This window comes from Stegostoma tigrinum, chromosome 15 (genome assembly GCF_030684315.1).
Source record: "Stegostoma tigrinum isolate sSteTig4 chromosome 15, sSteTig4.hap1, whole genome shotgun sequence".
NCBI classification, from domain to species: Eukaryota; Metazoa; Chordata; class Chondrichthyes; order Orectolobiformes; family Stegostomatidae; genus Stegostoma; species Stegostoma tigrinum.
The window spans coordinates 5057463-5077546 of record NC_081368.1 but is presented as its reverse complement, the minus strand read 5'-3'; the positions used below and the strand labels follow the sequence as shown (position 1 = coordinate 5077546).

The 20084-nt window shown below is 45.0% G+C and overlaps 1 protein-coding gene across 3 annotated transcripts in view; it reads left to right on the top strand.

Moving 5' to 3' along the window:
- Positions 1 to 17285, top strand: part of sox3 (SRY-box transcription factor 3) — a 105128-nt gene extending 87843 nt beyond the window's left edge. Inside the window, exons 1-4 of one of the 3 annotated variants that reach the window (XM_048544410.2) lie at positions 5236 to 5704; positions 11151 to 11248; positions 15529 to 16426; positions 16721 to 17285. In XM_048544410.2, the coding sequence (XP_048400367.1) occupies positions 15557 to 16426; positions 16721 to 16762 (912 nt within the window). In that variant the 5' untranslated portion in view covers positions 5236 to 5704; positions 11151 to 11248; positions 15529 to 15556 and the 3' untranslated portion in view covers positions 16763 to 17285. Of the gene's footprint in view, positions 1 to 5235; positions 5705 to 10208; positions 10533 to 11150; positions 11249 to 15528; positions 16427 to 16720 lie in introns of those variants that run through there. The other 2 variants (XM_048544413.2, XM_048544411.2) reach the window with 2 other exon arrangements.
- Positions 17286 to 20084: the final 2799 nt, after the last annotated feature.

The following is a 20084-nucleotide window of genomic DNA, read 5'->3' as shown; positions in this document are numbered from 1 at the left end:
CTGTGAGGAAATCGAACAGTTCACCCAATTCACCAACACCTTCCAATCCAACCTTAAGCTCACCTGACTATTTCTAACACCTCCCTCACCTTCCTGGACCTCTCTGTCTCCATCTCAGGCAACCACCTAGAAACTGATATCCATTTCAAACCCACCGACTCCCACAGCTACCTAGAATACACTTCCTCCGACCCACCCTCCTGCAAAAATTCCATCCCCTATTCCCAATTCCTTTGCCTTCACTGCATCTGCTCCCAGGATGAAACATTCCACTCCCGTACATCTCAGATGTCCTCATTTTACAAAGACTGCAACATTGCACCCCCCACACCCCCACCAGTGGTCGAGAACACCCTCAACCATATCTCCTGCATTTCCCGCAACTCATCCCTCACACCCCGTGACCGCAATAACCACCAAAAGAGAGTCCCCCTCATCCTCACATTCCACTCCACCAACCTCCGGATACAACGCATCATCCAACGACACTTCCGCCATCTGTAATCCCACCCCAACGCCAAAGATATTTTTCCCTCCCCACTCTTGTCTGCCTTCCGGAGGGATCATTCTCTCCATGACTCCCTTGTCTGTTCCACACTCCTCTCCAACCCCACCACACCCGGCACCTTCCCCTGCAACTGCAGGAAATGCTACACCTGTCCCCCCCACACCTCCTCCCTCACCCCCATCCCAGGCCCCAAGATGACCTTCCATATCAAGCAGAGGTTCACCTGCACATCTGCAAATGTGGTATACTGTATCCGTTGTACCCAATGTGGCTTCCTCTACATTGAGGAAACCAAGTGGAGGCTTGGGGACGGCTTTGCAGAACAGTTATGCTCGGTTTGCAATAAACAGCTGCACCTCCCAGTCGCGAACCATTTCAACTCCCCCTCCCATTCCTTGGACAATATGTCAATCCTGGGCCTCCTGCAGTGCCACAATGATGCCACCCAAAGGTTGCAGGAACAGCAACTCATATTCCACTCAGGAACCCTGCAGCCCAGTGGAATCAATGTGGATTTCACCAGCTTCAAAATCTCCCCTCCTCCCCACTGCATCCCAAAACCAGCACAGCTCGTACCCGCCTCCTTAATCTGTTCTTCCCCTCACCTATTCCCTCTTCCCACCTCAAGCCACACCCCCATTTTCCTACCTACTAACCTCATCCTGCCCTCTTGACATGTCCGTCCTCCCTGGACTGACCCATCTCCTCCCTACCTCCCCACCTACACTCACCTCTACAGGCTCCATCCCTGCCTCTTTAACTTGTCTGTTTCCTCTCCACCTATCTTCTCCTCTGTCCATCTTCTATCCACCTCCCCCTCTCTCCCTATTTATTTCAGAATCCTCTTTCCCTCCCCCATTTCTGTTGAAGGGTCTAGACCTGAAATGTCAGCTTTCCTGCTCTGAAGATGTTGCTTGGCCTGCCGTGTTCATCCAGCTCCACACCTTGTTATCTCTAAAACCCTGCTGACCTATGATATCAATGCACTACCCCTTGGCAATGGCACCTGGCTCTAGGTTCTCCCCAAACAGGATAGATTAGATTCCCCACGGTGTGGAAACAGGCCCTTCAGCCCAACAAGTCCACACTGCTCTTTGAAGCATCCCACCCAGACTAATCCCCATATAACCCACATACCCCTGAACAATACGGGCAATTTAGCATGGCCAATCCACCTAGCCTGCACATCCTTGGACACTATGGGGCAATTTAGCATGGCCATTCCACCTGACCTGCACATCTTTGGATTGTGGGAGGAAACCGGAGCACCTGGAGAAAACCCACGCAGACACGGGTAGAATGTGCAAACTCCACACAGACAGCCGTCCGAGGCTGGAATCAAACCCAATAAATCCTTTCTAACTTGATTTGATTTGATTTATTGTTGTCACATGTATCCAAGTACAGTGAAAAGTTCTGCTTTATGAGCAGTGCTGACAGATCATAGCAAACAAGGACATACAGATCATAGGGTGCTTCGATCGAGTGAGGTATACAAAGTTACAACTGCACAGGAGGTGCACAAAAGCAAGGCCAACATTAGACTGAAATTAAAGAGATCCATTTAGCAGTCTAATAACACAGGGAAGAAATTGTTCTTGAACCTATGGCACACGTGTTTAAGCTTCTATGCCTTCTGCCAGTTGGAAGAGACATTTACTGGAATGGGAGGGGTCTTTGATCATTTTGGCAGCTTTTCCATGGCAACAAAGTGTAGATGGGCATTCACTTCACAGTCACCTTTTCAAAATCCCTCATGATCTTATATGTTTCTCACATACTGCCTCTTTTTTTTAACTCCAGTGGATACAAGCGTAGCAAGCTCAACCTTTCCTCATGAAACAATCTAACTTTTCTAGGTCTTATTCTAATAAACCTTTCTTGAACTGTTTCCAATATATTAATATCTTACTGTAAATACAATGACCATCCTGTAAATGATACTCCTGATGCAGTCTCACCAATGCTTTTTATAACTGAAGCATAACCTCGTTACACTTGTATTGAATTTCATAGAATCTCTACAGTGTGGAAACAGGTCATTCAACCCAACATGTCCACACTGCCCCTTCAAAGACCATCTGACCCAGACCCATTCCCCTGATTTCCTGTGTCTAACCCACCTATCCTAAACGTCCCTGGGCACTATGGGCAATTGAGCATGGCCAATCCACCTAGCCTGCACATCTTTGGACTGTGGGAGGAAACTGGAGCACCCGAAGGAAACCCATGCAGACACGGGGAGAATGTGCAAACTCCACACAGACAGTCGCCCGAGGCTGGAATTGAACCCGGGTCCCTGGCGCTGTGAGGCAGCAGTGCTAGCCACTGAGCCACCGAGTTCATATTTCTCTTGCAATAAATGAGAACATTTGGTTAGCTTTTCTAATTCTTTGTTGTGCCTGCTTATTAACCTTCTGCGCTGTTTCTCTCAGTGTCACACAAAGGGTCTCTCTGCTCTGATTGATGGCTGTTCCTTGTAAGATAAAATGACTGCTGCATATTGTGTTGCCTCTGACTTCAGTATCTGCAGTTCTTGCTATCTCTACTGTTTTTAAAGCTGCATTTACCAGAGTCAGCGGTCTCAGCTTCAAAATTGTTTGGTGAAGAGAATGAGCCTTCTCTGTAGGATGCCAAACATCCTCCCTTGTACCTTCCTTTACTATCTCACTCTTCCCAAACTCCCTCTCCCATCTCACCATTCCCTTCCTTCTTCACTCTCTCCCTTTCTTCCTCCATCCCTGTCTTTCATTGCTTTCTGGAAGTGGGCATTTTTGAACTAATTCTTGGTTACCAAAGTATTTCCAAAGCCAATATAAGCAAGAACATTCACAATAATGTTGCACCCTTAATGTTTACCAAGGCACTTTACAAGAGTGTAAGCTTTGGGTACAGAGACCCGGGACAAGCTTGTGCAAAGATCATTACAAAACAGTATATTAATGGAGAAGTGGGAAGTAAAGAAATTAAAGATTTGGGAGGGAAATTCTGGAACTTGGAGCTCAGGCAGCTGCAAGCATGGGAAGGGATGGAATGATGAAAACCATGGATGCTCAAGGGCCCAGAATCTGAGGGATGCAGATATCGAATCATAGAATATTACAGCACATCATGTTTCTCTGCAACTGCTGGTATAATTTTCTTAACCTGTCACCACAATCCAGAAATGTCCTTCTCTCCAGATATTTATCTGATTCCTTTTTGAAAGCTGTGATTAGATTAGATTCCCTACAGTGTAGAAACAGGCCCTTCGGCCCAACAAATCCACACCACCCCATATCTGCTTCATCCATGTTCTTTGACAATGTGTTAGAGTTTCACCATTCACTGCATTAAAGCCTTTTCCCTAGGTAGACCTTGGTTCTTTCATCAAATGCCTGAACTCTAGGTCCTTTGCTTCCCAATTCTCCAGCCACTGTGAGCAGACTTCATCTGCACTCCCCAATTAAATCCACCTTCAACCTTTCCTTCCATGAGGGTGGAACATGCTCAACCTCTCTGGGTAACTGAAGGCTATCATCCCTGTTTCATACACTCTAGTTAAAAACCTATCCATCCTTCCTGAAAGTAAAGTGCAGAATAGGAGACAATCCTCTAGCTGAAGCCAAAGTGGAAATTAATAAACATTTATCAGAAAGCCTTTAGAGGATGGTAGAACTGGCAGAGGTTCCAGAGGTGAGAGGGCCAATATCAGGGAGGAATTTGAGCAGGGTGGGGGGAACAATTCAGAAAATTAGATCAAAACATTTGGCGTTGATTTCATGTGGTGTGGTGGTAATGTCCCTATCCCTGAGCAAGGAGGCCCAAGTTGGAGTCTCCACCTGTGTTTTGGATCACAGAGTGTATCCAATCATTTCTTTTTGGATTTGGTTAAATGCAATTAAGACAAGGCACGACCACAGCAATTTGCTTAAATATGAACATTTATTGAGTAATAATAAAAGACGAGAAAAGAAAGGAACATGTATTAAGTAAACAAAAAGAACGAGAAAGAGAGGGAAAGTGCAATAAGCCTCACGCCACTCGGCCCATCGGGGACCCCTCGGCCTGGAGGTTGTCCGGGCACCATTCGCTATCCCGGTCGGAGGTGAAGTCCAGCGGCTTGGAATGAAACCTTCTCTCGAGATATCATATGGTGTAACTAACAGCCAGCACAAAGAAAACGGATACACAGCATACAAAACTACTGTCCAGTATAGAAAAAAAATCAAAGATAACGCGGTATGGAGCTGGAGGAACACAGCCGGCCAAGCAGCATCCGAGGAGCAGGAAAGCTGACGTTTTAAATTTTCTGAAGGGTCCTGACCCGGAGCGTCAGCTTTCCTGCTCCTCAGATGTTATTTGGCCTGCTGTGTTCATCCAGCTCTACACCTTGTTATCTCTGATCAAACAAGATCGTATAGAATAGCGGAACAGGCCTGAAGGGCCGAACAGTCTGTTTCTAATTGGTGTGTTTTGTCTCTTGCTGCCTTTCTGTAGCGGATTACATCGGTGCGAATCATTACTACACCTTAAGAAAAAAATAAATATTTGTCAAGTATTTGATGTTACTTGACATCGGACCTTTGCCCCATACCAACTGCCCCAAACCCAGGGACAAATGAACAACATTGGCATTGTCATGCTGTTGTTCCTGATTTACAGCATCCGCAGTTTACTTCCGGTTTTTATCATTGACATTGTCCTCTGCTCCCTTTTAGAGCCACTGACCCTCCGGATCAGCTAGTGTACTTCAATGGGACAGGTGCTGGCGTGATGGGCAGAAGGTCTCCTGGTTTAATTGTTCTTCCTGTGAAGTTAGCCTTTATTTGTGTGTGTGTTGTTTAAAGAAAAGAATGGTAATGTAAACCCGTCTTTGAACAGAATGTTCGCTTCCCCGCCGCTCAGGAATCCCGAACAGTCTGTAATTCGGTTTATCGGATTGTGCGGCCGGAGGGAATTCGGGATTTCGAAAGGAAATTCCCTGTGCCTTTCGAACAGCGATAGAGATCTCTCGTCTGAACCCCTTCAATTCAGGAAGGAAACTCCAAACTGTGCCTTTGAGTGGGAACAAAATAAACCTGCCAAGTGATTGTCCGAATTCATCCCGTTTCTAGAATTCTATTCCAGAGTTGCCACCTCACGTTAATTCAGTTCCACTCCTGGATTGGGGAAGATATTGGAACCGTTTAAAAGGAGGAAGCTCCCTTTTCAAATGTATGTGTATTTTATGAAGTATTCTCAACCCTTAAATCCTTAGCTGCTCAGGTCTTTATCAAACCACGTATGTCGCCACTGCTTTAGATAAACAGAATAATATTCCGCCAAGCAGTGAAGTACATCATGAGCTGCTCATTTGAGTCTTGTTTGATGAGGAATAATCTGTAAATTGGAGCCGAAATTGTTTGATTGAATGAATATGAAAGTTGAGATTAATTAGACAGTAACGGGGGTGGAAACTGTACATCAGCCGCGGTCCGTGCAAGGCGAAGCAGCGGTAAGTGGTGGCGATGTTATTTCAGATGAGCTTAGTGGGCTTTTTTTTCCCTTCCCAGCCTCTTAATCAAATGAACAGCTGTAATTGAAAAGCGAGGGACTGAATTATATAAATATATAGAAAAAGGTGCTGTTAAGAGCGTTGGCCAACCCAGTTTCTACGAATCGCGCGCTATTGTGTGTGAGGTGAGGCTAATTTATTTCTGATCAAAAGCTCCCAGAGCCCGTTATGACAGAAAGAGAGAGAGAGATGACTATTCATCACACCCAGAACCCAAACCTTTGCCTTCCTCTGAAGCTCCCCTCACTCCTAACTGACCGTGTTGTTTACAACGTCAGAATGGGGTGGCAGATGATTTTTGCTCTGAGGGCAGTGTCAATTAATCCGGCCTCTATTTTAATTATTTATCCCAAGCGAAAGATACTTCGCAACATAATTATGCGGGCTTGCTTGTTTTGCCTGCTGATCTTTTTTTCGCACTAGCCTGCTTTTAATAACACTTGCGAAAGAATGTCCTCCCGCTAATGATACCCCTTTCATGTGAGAATAGCACGTGTTTCATTTTAATTTTGCCGTAATGAATAGTTTATTTGCACCTAATTAGTCTTGTGGATTACTGCAATTATGTTTCCGACTCTCTTTTCAAAGAATAATGGTTGAAGACTTGTTGTAATGGCTAAGGGCCGAATTAAGTCTTGTTATCGTAATGCAGTGCAGCTAATTCACGGTTAGATTCAGTGTAGGCAGCCTGTTCTGTAACCTAGTTGAACCTAAATTAATGAATACAAGGCAAAAGCTCAGTACTCAACACATCTCTCGCTGAAACAGGACATAGCGGGGTGGGGGGGAGTCGCTTTCTAAGGCGTTCATAGGCGTAAGAGATGTCATATCTAATTAAAGTATACCCATTTAAACATAGTTCGGAAAATTAATACTGATCGTGTTCTCCAGCGAACATTACAAACTCGTTTCCACACCCCCCCCCCCTTTCTTTTCTCAATCCCACTAAATACCTGCCCATGAGATCACACGTTCTGGCTCCCAGTTCCGGTGTACCTCGGCCCATTTGGATCCCTGCACTGTCCGTATGTTTCAAACATACCCAAGGCTTTCAAACGGCAGCCGAATTAATAAAGACATCCAGATGCTTTTCCTTTGCAAACTTCCGAAGCCAGTTTAGATGATTGCTCGTCTCTGGATGTAAGACTGTGAAGGGAAGGGTTGGGGAGCTAAATTATTAGATCTGCTCCGGATTTTAAATAGCCTTTTGTCAGTTCGCTCACCTTGGCTGTAGAATTTTGAGCATTTTCTTTTATCCAAGAAAATCGCACTTAATCAGTTGTTGGATGTTTCGCTTTTCCGTTTCCAGGCGCGTCTGTTGTTGGTCGAATTCTGAACAAATCCAATGTTTCCATGAGCCAGAATTTAAACAGAGGAATTGACAACCTTTTCAGAAAAGGTGTGATGTGGAAGAGAGGGAGGTGATATTGCAAATTCATAACAAACGTTGCACTATCCAGACTATGTATCGCTGCCAAATGAGAATGGCAATATGCCAGGATTTGGAAACAATTGGGGAATAAAGTTAATTGAGATTTTAAAGCTCTGGCTTTGTATACCGAGATGTTTAGAATTACCCACGAGTTGTTTCGTTTCTTGCGCCTCCGATATCGCAACATTTATGCTGTTCATCCTCTGTCTAGTTTTATTTGTCCAGCGGATTTATTTTCTTTTATCCGAAATGAAGCGGGGTTGAGAGTTTGTAAGGAGCGCAGATGGATTTATTCTGGGGTTTGTGCCTATCTGTTTTAAAATCGTTCTGAATCAAGAGAATTCTGTCACCTGTAGAGATCGAATAAAACTCGGGTACAGACCGATTTCTCATGAACGAATTTCATTCTGTCTGGGGTCACGGTGATTTTAGGAGGTTTTCAATTTCTTCGGCTACATTTTTGCTGTTCGCAAAGCCAAATGCAGGTGTCAAAATGTGTGTGTGTTTAAAGCCTGATCAGAAATTAAATCCCACAACGTTACCAATAACATGTAATTTCGACCCGTGACTTTGTCCCGTTTTAAGTTAGACTTAGGTGAACAATTAAATCCTTAAGGAAAATAAAACAAAGAACTTCGATGCTGGAGATCTGAAACAAACAATATTGGAGAAACTCAGCAGGTCTGGCAGCAGCTGTGAAGAGAGCAACATAGTTAATGTTTCAAACTCAGTGACCTTTCTACAGTGCGGGAATGGTGGTATTTAACTCTGACCACAGATGCGACCAGAACTGCTGAGTTTCTCCAGCATTGTGATTATCTGAAATGAAACATTTACGTTCAGTTTTGAATGTTTGAATTTATTTCGCTGCTTGATGCAATGGAACGAACTCCCTTGTATCCAAACGCTGTATTCGTTGCTGCTTGTGAACATCTTGTTTAGGTTGGCCTGGTTTCTGAGGGGTGACTGCATCAGAAGGTGCTTAGCACCGGGGCATATCTTGGGGAAGGGTTAAAGTCTGCACTCCATCCAAAATCTAGCCAAAACGGTTATAGTAAACTTGATTTTCTGACCGAGCTTTGAATTTGGCTTCTCTCTCAGCCAATAACATGATAACATGAATGTGAAACAAATCAAGTTAATGCTCGTTATATTCTGTGTTAATAAAGACGAGATGACGAGGAAAGATTTCGATGGTTTTACCTGTCTATACTTCGCTAGTTATCCAAGAGCCATTGAAGCTCTTTAAAATTATCAGCTCACTAAGCATTCCTGCCGTGTTACACTGCCCCGTATCAGAACAAAATAAAATGGTCCTCGTTTTATTTGGATCGATTAAGAAAAGTGAATTTCAATATTATTTTGGTTAGTTTATTCCTGTAGGATGCTATGGGTTGTATCCTGTAGTTGTAAGTCTGTGTGGTGCTGTCTGCGGATTGATCGTAATGTCTTTCTAACGAACAGGTGGAAGATATTTCATAGGAGCCGCGTACCTGTTACCAGGAAGTGTCATATCAGAGGTTCTACATTGCGGCTGAGGGAGCAGAGCACTGCTCGTTGTAAAGGGAGGAGAAAGGTCCTGCAAAACTCCACTGCAGGGTCTGAAATTTTAATTTTAATCCCCGACCCTGACGCTATTTCTATACCTGCGGATTAAAGGTTTCACTGTAAACTGGGGACAGCATGCATGGTGACCGAAAAAGAAAGAACAAAGATGGGATTTATTCTCCCTGTTGAGAAAAGTGTTGAATTTTAAAGTCGATGATGGTGGTCGCTTGCCTTATCTCCGGTAATTAATCGGGGGCATGAAAAATCCTTTATTACATAGCTACACCGCAATGGCTCCCATTCATTTTAATCAGATTACAGAACGTTCAATCGGTCAAATTGGGATATATATAGATATGTCCAAAAAAATGTCGCCGAATCTGAATGGTTTGAGAATGAACAACTTTTACATCGTTAGCTGGATAGGGTTGTGTTGGAAACTACCTGGGTGAATAGCACACCAAGGAGTCTTCTTCAAACACCAGCCTCTCTTCATATCCAATATGAGGGCTTTCAGATACCAAATTAAAGCGGCAGTTTCTCTCCAGAACATCCGCAGGTTTAAGCAGAAAATCCCACGACATTTGAGTCTAGTTTCTCGTGATTGTTTTGCCCAAGGTTCGCTTTGAGTTTCTGTTTTTGTGTGGCAGTCCCCAAACGTTAGCCAGCGTTGGTTTCTTAAATTTTCCCCACTCCATTCAAATCAGCGACTGGGTAGCAGAAAATTGCAGAAAAGCTGTGCAGTACGATCTGTTCAGCATTTCTTGTTTTAACTCCCACTGCAGTGTAAACCATTGCTGTGACATGAGGCAATGCCTCGAACCAGATTAATGCTGAATTTTGCAAACAGACTGACTGTCAGACTGATGTAAATGACGGGTTCCACACAGAGAGCGAGGGTCCCCAATTGGTATTGGTTCTTCATATCACTGAGGAATAATGAAGGATTTTAGCAATGTGTTTTTCTTTGTCTCACTAAGACCAGGTTTGGAGGTTATATATAAAAAAAACCGACCAATTTACAGCCTCCCCACTGATTTAATCTCTGACATAAGAGTAGTGACAGTTAATTTTCAGAGGTGACCGTACGCTGGGTTCAAATCTTCAACCAGCTGTTTATCGGAAACGAGCAAGTCCGGAGCTAGTAACGAAACCTCTGTCGTGTTCGCGGGACGGGAGAGCTTTCTTTCATGATTTAATGCGGGTTTTGTGTAGTTTTGCTTATCGAGAACTGAAACCGAGCTTTCATCTAAATCGCTCACGGTCCTGTCGATTATTTCTCTCTCTCTCTCTCTGCGAGAGTTATGGCAAGGGCTCTGGAGAATTTGAACAAAAGAGAGGCAATAACTGTTCGGTTATGCATTAAGCCGTTTTAATGCCGAATCCAGGATTGGGGGGAAAACCACCTCTTTCACTGATCATTGATGGAAGGAAAATGAAAGGGAGGCAGAGGTCGAGTTAAACTTTGGTTCTAACAGCTGATAGCTGGCGTGTGGACAGAGACAGAGGTGACGACGTTTAACTGTGCGCTGCTTGCTTCGATCTGGGTATTTCAGGGCCCGCAGTAACTTCTCAAAATTTGGAGAAGGGGACCCCCTTCGGCAGTTGGAATGTGGGATTAAAGGAAGCTATCTTTCTGCCCGATGGCTTGGTGGAATGGGAGCGGGGTGGCGGGGAGGTGGGTGGGTTAGGTCTCTCCTGCTGCTCGTGGGAACATTGCGAGGTGGGTGTCTTTCCAGCGGTTCATTACCTTCATTGAGGCCGGCATTCGAGTAGCGTGAACGCATGTGTCCCCAGTTTGAGAGAGCCTTTGTCAACGTCTCCAATTATATTTTTAAGTAATTTATTCAATTCCCCGTGCCTTCGGTATACATGGCGGTGTTTTGGTTCTGATACACTAACCGAGATGACGCTAACCCTCCCAATCAGTAATACTGAGCCATACATGTGATAACAGTTGCCTAATTTACCTCGTGTGAAATTTAACTTGGAAATCAGGAAATTAAAAAAAAACTTTCTTGTTCCTGACTATTTTCGCGACTGTTAGAATTTGACGTATTTGAAATGATCTTCCCCGGTTATTCAAGCAGACATTTATTTTTAAAAAAGTAAAAATCTCTTTTTAGATGCGAGGATCAGAGCAAGACGTGTTGTTGGTGTTTGTGACAAGAGCATAGAAGTTCCATCAGTGTCTCTCTGTCTTGCACCAGGAGCAATATGAACCGTGCGTATCTCTAACAGCTCGTCATTTCTACAGGTTTTTTTGAAGTGTATGTACAGTGTAAATGAAACGAAAAGTGTCTCCAGTTTAAATGCATTTGTCAAATTGACATGCCTGTTTCCAATACGTGGCGATATTTCTGATATCCTCTTTTTTTGGGAGGGCGGGGTTTTTATTTGAAGCATTCGATTGCTGTAGATGCTTCTATTACTCTATTGCTAAGCATCAGGAGATGTTAGAATGGGTGTGTGATATTTAATGATCATCTGCGCTGGTTTGGCGCTGACAACGGACAATCAGCTTTTGGTCACCAGGCGGCGGTAGAGCGTCACCCTGTCCCGTTCAGAATGGTTCCCGTGTCCCATTTCAACTCCCAGTTAGATTTTCGGTTTGGGCCCCCTTTCCAAATGAGAGCTAACGTCGGCTTACAAAACAAAATTGGCCCCTATTCATATGTTTATCCTTGCTTACAAAAATTCAACATGTCGTTTCTCAGGACGGAATCAGAAATTTCTCAATTTATTTTAATCAGAAACGTCTAAGCTGCCGGAAGTACTGTATATAGAAAGAGGCATTTCAGGTTTATAAGCTTTCCACGGCAACCTTGAACGTTAACTGTTTTCAACTTGCAGATAATTTTTGACCAATCTTTTCAATTACGGTATTAACCCGCCCTCTGGAGTAGGTGGCACTTGAAACCAGGCCTTACTTGGCTCAGAGATAGGGAATCTTATCTCTGCTCCACAAGAGGCCTTCCAAAATATTGGGGGATTTGAATTGAATTACTGTATATCAATTTGCAAAAGTAAAAAATAACTTCAGTAATGGTTTAAGAGGAAAAAAAGATCCTTAATGACCCTTCCCTAGGGAGGGAAATCTACCAACTTTATCTGGTTTGGCCTACATGTAAATCCAGCAACACTGTTCATTTTTGACTTCTGGCTGAAACTGCTCCTCTTCCAGAGCATTTGGACCAAAATGCTGGTGCAGGGGACAGAATATATTGATTTGTTTGCACAACACACAGTTCTTGTGGCGCAGTAAAAACCAAAAGAACTGCGGATGCTGTAAAACCAGGAACAAAAACAGAAGTTGCTGGAAACGCTCAGCAGGTCTGGCAGCACACTGTGAAGGAACAAACAGAGTTAACGTTTTGGGTCCGGTGACCCTTCCTCAGAGCCTGTGGCGCAGTGGTAGTGTCCGGAGATCTGGATTATCCCCATAAAATGCCCTGAACAGGTTGTTTTCTTAAAAATAACTTTAAATGTTCAGATGTATCTACAAAAGCTGAGAAGCAGGAGTAGGCCCTTCGGCCCTTCAAACCCGCTCTACCATTTGATAAGATCACGGCTGATGAGTCCCCTGCTCCTGCATTCTCCCCCCGTTCTCTTTGATCCCTTAAGACCCAAAGAACTCCATCTAACGCCATCTTGAAGAAAAATTTACACCGGAACAGATGCGCAATGTAGGTGTTGGTATCTTTTTAAGTTTAGCCCTCTAGTGGTAATGTCCGTTTCCCTGGGCTGAGAGGACCATGGTACAGGTCCCACCTGCTGCACAGGTCTATGATAGAAACTGCGAACAGGTTGATTTAAAAAATATATATATTTCCTGGAGATGATCCTGTATCACTTTCATGAATTCTCGGAGTTAGCGTCAAGGATCATGTACCACCCAAACCTGCTCGGACTGATTGCCCGCCCGTCCTTTATTCCGTGCGAAATTCACATTACAACCTCATCGCTCTCGAACGTTTCTGGTTGCTGTTTCGATAACAGTGATCTCAATCTGATCCCGGTTGATTTGGAAATCAGGCTTTGTGTGTGTGTGTGTGTGTGTGTGTGTGGTGTGTGTGGGTGTGTGTGTGGTGTTGTGTGTGGGTGTGTGTGTGTGTGAGAGAGAGAGAGAAATGTGTTTCTGAAACTGCTCGCCTTGCGAAATTGTACATTTCTAAAAAAAAGGTATACTTTGAAAATACATTTTCCAGGCGATCGCGGTTCGTCAACAAAAAAAATGTAAAAAAAACGCTTGAGAGAGGAACTAAAATCGAGTGGTTTTAATGAAGTGAGCCCCAGTCAATTTGCATTGTCATTTATTTTGGCTTGAGGAGGAATGTTGGACTTTTTTTATAGGTTGTTTTTTTTTAAGAAACAAAATGAGGTCGGCAGGAGTAAGTGGATGGAAACGATTTTACTCTTTAAGGGTCCAGGGTCTCCACCTACGAGGCCTGATCCCGCAATCATACTGCAACCCAGCACCGAGCTTTAGCTGTCCCTGGACGATTTCCAGAAATGACAAGGCGATGCGGTTACCGTAGCGACCAAACAATCTGCGATTGAGAAACTGACCGCAGAGAATTTGATTGACACGAGGTAAAGCTGTCAATCACCCAAAAAAGCGCCAAGTTTCTAAAACAAAACATAGAGAGAGAGGGGGAACTAGAGACACCTGCAGTTGCCTATGTTTCCAACGACTCTCACGCTCTCTCTCTAATGTTCAAACTGAACCTCCCGGAACATAGCTTCAAAACAGGAGGCACGGGGAAGCACGCAGCTGTGTCATCAGCTTTTTTAAAACAAAAATACATACAATCGTTTGTTGCAATCGAACCGATTCAGATGAGCTGTGGTTATTTTTTTAAAAAAAGCAAAACTGTTCCATTGTCTCCGAGCTTTTAGTAAACTTCAACATCGTCAAACCTAAGTTGGACAGTTCAAAATATTTTTAGACAGAAAGATTTGCAAATCGCCCTGAGATCTGATCGTACTTTCGTGAATTCCCTCCAATTTGTTTGAGTGTGAACAGGCCGGAATGTAGAGTGGCCTCTTTAAAAAAAAACGAACAAGGCCCTTCTTTTCAGAAAAAAAGTACAGAATTCGTTTTTATTTCTGGAGGTGAGGGCAGAGGGAGATTGGAGATGAGGAGTCGGGGAGGGGAAGGGGAAGGCTCCCCAAAATTGTCACCAAGTTGTGTTTGTGTGTGACGGTGTTTCTGTGTGTGTGCAGGGGTGTGTGTGTGCGGGAGGGGTGTGCATATGTGTGGTATGTATGTGTGTGTGAAGGGATGGGGTGTATGTCTATGTATATGTGAGGGGCGTGTGTGTGTATGTGTGTGAACGGGTGGGGTGTGTCTGTGTGTGTGTTTGAGAGTGTGTGTGGGGGAAAGGGGTGTGTGTCTGTGTGACTGTGTCAGAGAGGGGTGGGGTGTGTGTGCGCGGTGTGTGTCTGTTTGAGGATGTGTGAGAGGGGCGTGTATGTATGCGTGTGAGGGTGTGTGTATGCGTGTGAGGGGTGGGTATGTATATGAGGGGCGGGTGTGTGTATGAGAGGGGTGTGTGTGTGTGAGGGTTGTGTGTATGTGTGAGGGGTATATGTGTGTGGGGGATTGGTTAGAGGGGTGTGAGTATGAGGGGTGTCAGTGAAGGGTGTGTGTAGGGGTGAGGCGTGTGTTTGTGGGGGGTTGGGGATGTGAGGGGTGTGTGTTGGGGAGATGTGAGGGGTGTGTGGTGGGGGAGTGCGGTGTGAGGGGTGTGTGTGGGGGGGGGTGATGTGAGGGGGTGTGTGGGGGGGGGGATGTGAGGGGTCTGTGTGTAGGTGGGTAGGGATGTGAGGTGTGTGTGTTGGGGGGGGTGATGTGAGGGGGTGTATGTGGGGAGGATGTGAGGGGTGTGTGGGGATGTGAGGGCTATGTGTGGGGGGATGGGGGTGTGTGGGGGGGGCGATGTGAGGGGCGTGTGTGTGGGGTGGGGCATGTTGGGGTGTGTGGGGGCTTGATGTGAGGGGCGTGTGTGGGGTGTGGGATGTGAGGGGTGCGTGGGGTGATGTTAGGGGTGTGTGTGGGGTGGATGGGGCTGTGAGGGGTGTGTGGGGGGGCGATGTGTGGGACGTGTGTGTGGCGTGGGGGATGTGAGGGGTGTGTGGGGAGTGATGTGAGGGACTTGTGTGTGGGTGGGGATGTGAGGGGTGTGTGTGTGTGTGTGTGTGTGGATGTGCTTCCATGACAAACAGCCCTGGATGAGGGACCTGTCCAGAGAGGGAGCTGTGATTGGCTGCCAGCCCCTCATTGCTCGGCTGTCAGTCTACATCACATGGAAAGGTGTCTATTAACTCCTCAACCGCAGCAAGTTTGGCAGAAGAATTTCAGCGCTGTGCTTGATCGGTGCGTCTTCAGTTTGCTGGAGTCGCCTGAGGGAACTCTGTATCCCCCACCCCCTCTACACCCCCCCACTTTCCTCTTCATTTGTGTGTGCTTTTTGTTTTGTTTTGTTTTTTTTTCGCTCGTAGCTTGTGCTGTCTACTCGGAGAAGCTCCAATGTATAGTATGATGGAAACCGAGCTGAAGCCGGCTGCCTCCCAGTCCAACACGGGGACACTCGGCAGCTCCGCTCCGGGGAACAACAGCAAGAATCCGGGAGCGAACCCAGACCGCGTGAAAAGACCCATGAACGCGTTCATGGTGTGGTCCCGGGGCCAGAGGAGGAAGATGGCTCAGGAAAACCCTAAGATGCACAACTCCGAGATCAGCAAGAGACTCGGAGCCGACTGGAAACTTCTGTCTGATTCCGAGAAGCGGCCGTTCATTGACGAAGCCAAGAGGCTCCGGGCTTTGCACATGAAGGAACACCCGGATTACAAATACCGACCGCGGCGGAAAACCAAAACCCTCATCAAAAAGGACAAATACTCCCTCCCCGGCGGGCTGCTCTCCCCGGGGGCAGTGCCGGTGAACAGCAGCGTGGGAGCAAGCCCGAGAATGGAGAGTTACTCTCACATGAACGGCTGGGCCAACGGGACGTACCCGCTCATGCAGGACCAGTTGGCTTATTCCCAACATCCAGGGATCAACAGCCCCCAGATCCAGCAGATGCACCGCTACGAGATGGCCAGTCTTCAGTACAGCCCCATGATGTCCAGCGCCCAGAGCTACATGAACGCCGCCTCCACCTACAGCATGTCCCCGGCTTACGGGCAACAGAATTCATTGAGCTCCATGGTGAAAACAGAGCCGACCACCCCTCCCCCGCTCACGTCCCACTCCCGGGGAGCCTGCCTGGGGGATCTCCGGGACATGATTAGTATGTATCTCCCTCCAGGAGGAGATACAGGAGACCCGTCCGCCCAGAGCAGCAGACTGCACAGTGTTCACCAACACTATCAGAATACAGCTATACCCGGCACAGGGGTGAGTGCAACGGTGCCCCTAACTCACATCTAAGCAAAGCGACATTTAATAAACACACGCACACAAACAACCCAAACTCGGCCCGATGTAAGCGGCATGTTATTTCCACCCTGTCCCCGATCAGATTGAAAATGTGGTTTGTGTGAGTGTGCGTATGTGTGTGTGTGTATGTGTGGGTGGGTGAGAGAGATCTCTATCTGAAGGACGCTGTCCGCGGCATAACAACCTTTTAAACAATCTTTTTTAAAAGAAATTGGTTTCTGAATGCTGAAGTTTCTCCTCTTCTCTCTCCAGTTGAGACAATCAACGTTTCTACACGGGCGAGACTCCTTTTAGATGCCGAATTTTATATTAAAGCCTTTTTTGGGACTTCTAATGCCATCAGATTTGCAGGCAGCGGAACTGCGAGGGGAAGGGGGGTGGGGAAGAGTTTGGAAAATGTTTACCTAATTCCTTGTATCTGTAAATAACTTCTAATGTGTCATTTATCTTGTTTCAAAACCATGCGGAAAAATTATACCATTTCTGTATGGTTTGTTTTTAACCTGTTTGGCCCTCTCCGTTGATTTTTTTTTAGGTTTTAAGAGTGCGGGTCGCAACGCAAGAGTTTTAATTTATAGTATTTTGTGTTACATCTTTTCTGACGCTTGTGAACGTTTTAAGCTGTATCTAGAGCCTCCTCCCGGTTTCTGGGATTTGTGTTTTTAAATGGTGGCAGAATCCACCATGTCGATTGAGTAACTATATATTGAGCAGATGTTCTAGTTTACTAATAAGTTTTCTTTATAATTAAAAAAGATCTCCGGCTCTTGTTCCTGAACTGAGGTTGAATAAATTTTGGTTTTTTTTACAAAAAAAAGACGCGCGGCCGGATTATTGTATCGGAACTGCTGGTGATTCTTGTTGGAGCGATGAATGTTTTATAACTTAAAAGTAGTCAGGCGGGTCTTTTAAAAAAAACAGAAATTTCTGCAGACGTTTAACTTAAAGAAGCGATTGGGTAAACAATGTAAGATTTAGATTTGGAATTTTGTTCCTGGCTCCATTTAAAAGCACTGACTGTTGAAAAATATCGTTAAAATTTCCTTATTCTTGGAGATTGAAGGAGGAATTCTGTCATCCCGACAACCCCCACACCACCACCACCCCCCCACCTTTCCTGTCGCTGATAACGAACTGATAACGAGCAGTAACAAGTGACAATCGGTTTCAATTGTACCTCGCTTAGCAGCTGGTTTAGTTAGATGAATTTAAAAATCGTACAATTCAACTGTAGCGAGCCTTTGTTAATTTGTTTTCTTTTAAATAATTTGTTAGGGTCGGATTTAAAGCTCGATTTGAGACCGTTGAAACTCTTCAAATTCCCAGAAGGCATCCAGCCTCGAAAGACGGATTATTTATAACCTCCAGTTTAAACGCTCAACCTAGAGAGTGTGCAACAAGTGGTTTCACTTGCGTTTTAAAAAAAATCTTCTCACTGAGCCCGACTTATCTTTTTTTTCAATTTGTCTCTCACACGAACATTCTCGGTCATCATTCGCTCCAGTTTCCACGGGGAGTGCCATTTAGACCAAGAGCTTTTTTGCAATTTATTGAATAGTGTAACTTGCTCTGAAGTCTGAGGTTTGTGTGCGTGTGTAAAACCGCAGAAATCCTGGACCGTGCTCTTGTCTCTTTGTCAGAGGACAGGTTATTCTGCCCCCGCCGTTCCTCGTCGAATTCCCGGACTCTGATCCTCTCTGCCTGGGCTTTCGGAGCAGCGTCAGGCATTCCCATCCTCACAAAAAAACAAGGCATTATGTTCTCCCTCTGCAAGCGCTACCTGTGCCCCGTAGGTTTCTGGCCTTGTCGAGCGCATCCCTCAATCTGCCATTTCTCATTCGGACTTAATCAGAGAATATTTGTTCTATTGACTCTTACTCGAGGAGTGCAGATGACCGGGGCCCTGGAAGTGGGCATGATTTTAATTGTAGCTGGGACCAATTTTTTAAAATGAGTTGATCACGAACTGCATTCCATTTCAAGAACTGATTTCAGTAAGTAAAATTAATTTCACAATTCGAAATAGTTTATAAAAAGAATGCATCATGCGATTATCACTCCCGAAGTATTTTTAATCTTTTAGCAAGCTTTAAAATGTGTGTTAATTCAATGCGCAGACCTTTTTAGAGCTAGAATTGGGATGCTCCGAACCCTTATTGTCACTTCTAACTTATCCCAGATGCTCTGAGGAGATTTACCTGCCCGTTATACTTCATTACCCATTCCTGTTTTCATTCTTTTTTTACCATTTTCACACAGAGAACATCTTATTTTGTTTTTGCTACAATGCTGGAGAATTTGGATATTTAGTGATACTGCCCTTTTCACGAGGCCGCTTCGCGTGCAAGTAAAACTGACAAAAATGGAATGTCCATTCAAACTCATTGCATTTACCGGCAGCGCTTCAACCGCTGGAGTTGGTTAGTTGTGGAAACAATAACTATTTTTCTTGGCTATTTTTAAGAAAAGAAACATTAGGTCTGACGTTGCCCCACTATCTCTACAACAGAACCCCCCCCCTCCAAAAAAACCCACAAGCTGATGAAGAGACAACGCTAATTAAACTGGGAGCATCCAGGATGGTTATTTTGATTGTGGGCGGTTATAGTGAGTGTAAAGTTTAAATTGGCGGCATTTTTAAAGAAACATTTTTAGGGGCTTTGTCTTGATTTGGAGCTGACAATTACATGTGTTAACTGAGATCGAAGCTGTAATGTGATGTTTTGACTTTTTGTTGTAGTTTTTATTTAAGAAAATCCCCATCCTTCCCTCCCCCTCAAAAATTAAATAGAAATGGGTAAATTATTCCACAGCATATGCACGACTTTGTTTAAGAATTTAGTGAATACTGTGAATGTTGCAAAAACAGTTTCCGGCCTACTTTTTCTCCCTTCGACTCTCGTTTTATTACTAAGTTGTTCAGGCTGAGATTTTCAGTGAATTTTGAACCCCGAAGAATTGTCCGAGAGCTTAGCCGGAGGATACAGTTTGGAATGTTGCACGGTGATCGGAAGATGGGACAAGAGTTAAGCTAATCACTTCATTCCACCTGATACTGACGAGCAGCGAAACTTTCGGAGGGTCGACTTACCGGCGATGCCTAGACACTTCTGAGTGAATTTACGCGCCAGCAATCAGGCAGTGTCAATACCGCGCAGAAATTTCCTTTTTAAAAAAAAACAGACCGGCTCGTTTGCAACCTGCTCAGCCTCTTGAGACTTTAGGGGATGAAAGCTGGTTTCAAAAACCTGCAGGTTAACGTTCGCTACTGCTGTAGTCCTGTAAGCAATTTCCCAGAGCAAGCAAAAGACTAAGTTTGTTGGAATATTTGAACGGGGAATTTTTGTTTCTAACAGGCCGAAGCCCATAACAGAATTACTGATACACCGATGGTTAGTGGTGAAAGTTTTTTTTTCTTTCATGCTATAAACAACATTATTTAACAGGCACGTTGCAATCTCCGCGTTTAAACGAGTGTGTGAGTCTCGTTGCAGAAATGGCCACTTGTAGATTTGGCATCCTCTCGAAGGAGCAGCTGGGGTATCTTTCAGCCGATTTCCTAAATGACACATTCATTCAGTTTTCCTGGTTTTGGGAAGGTTTGAGGGCCATGGCC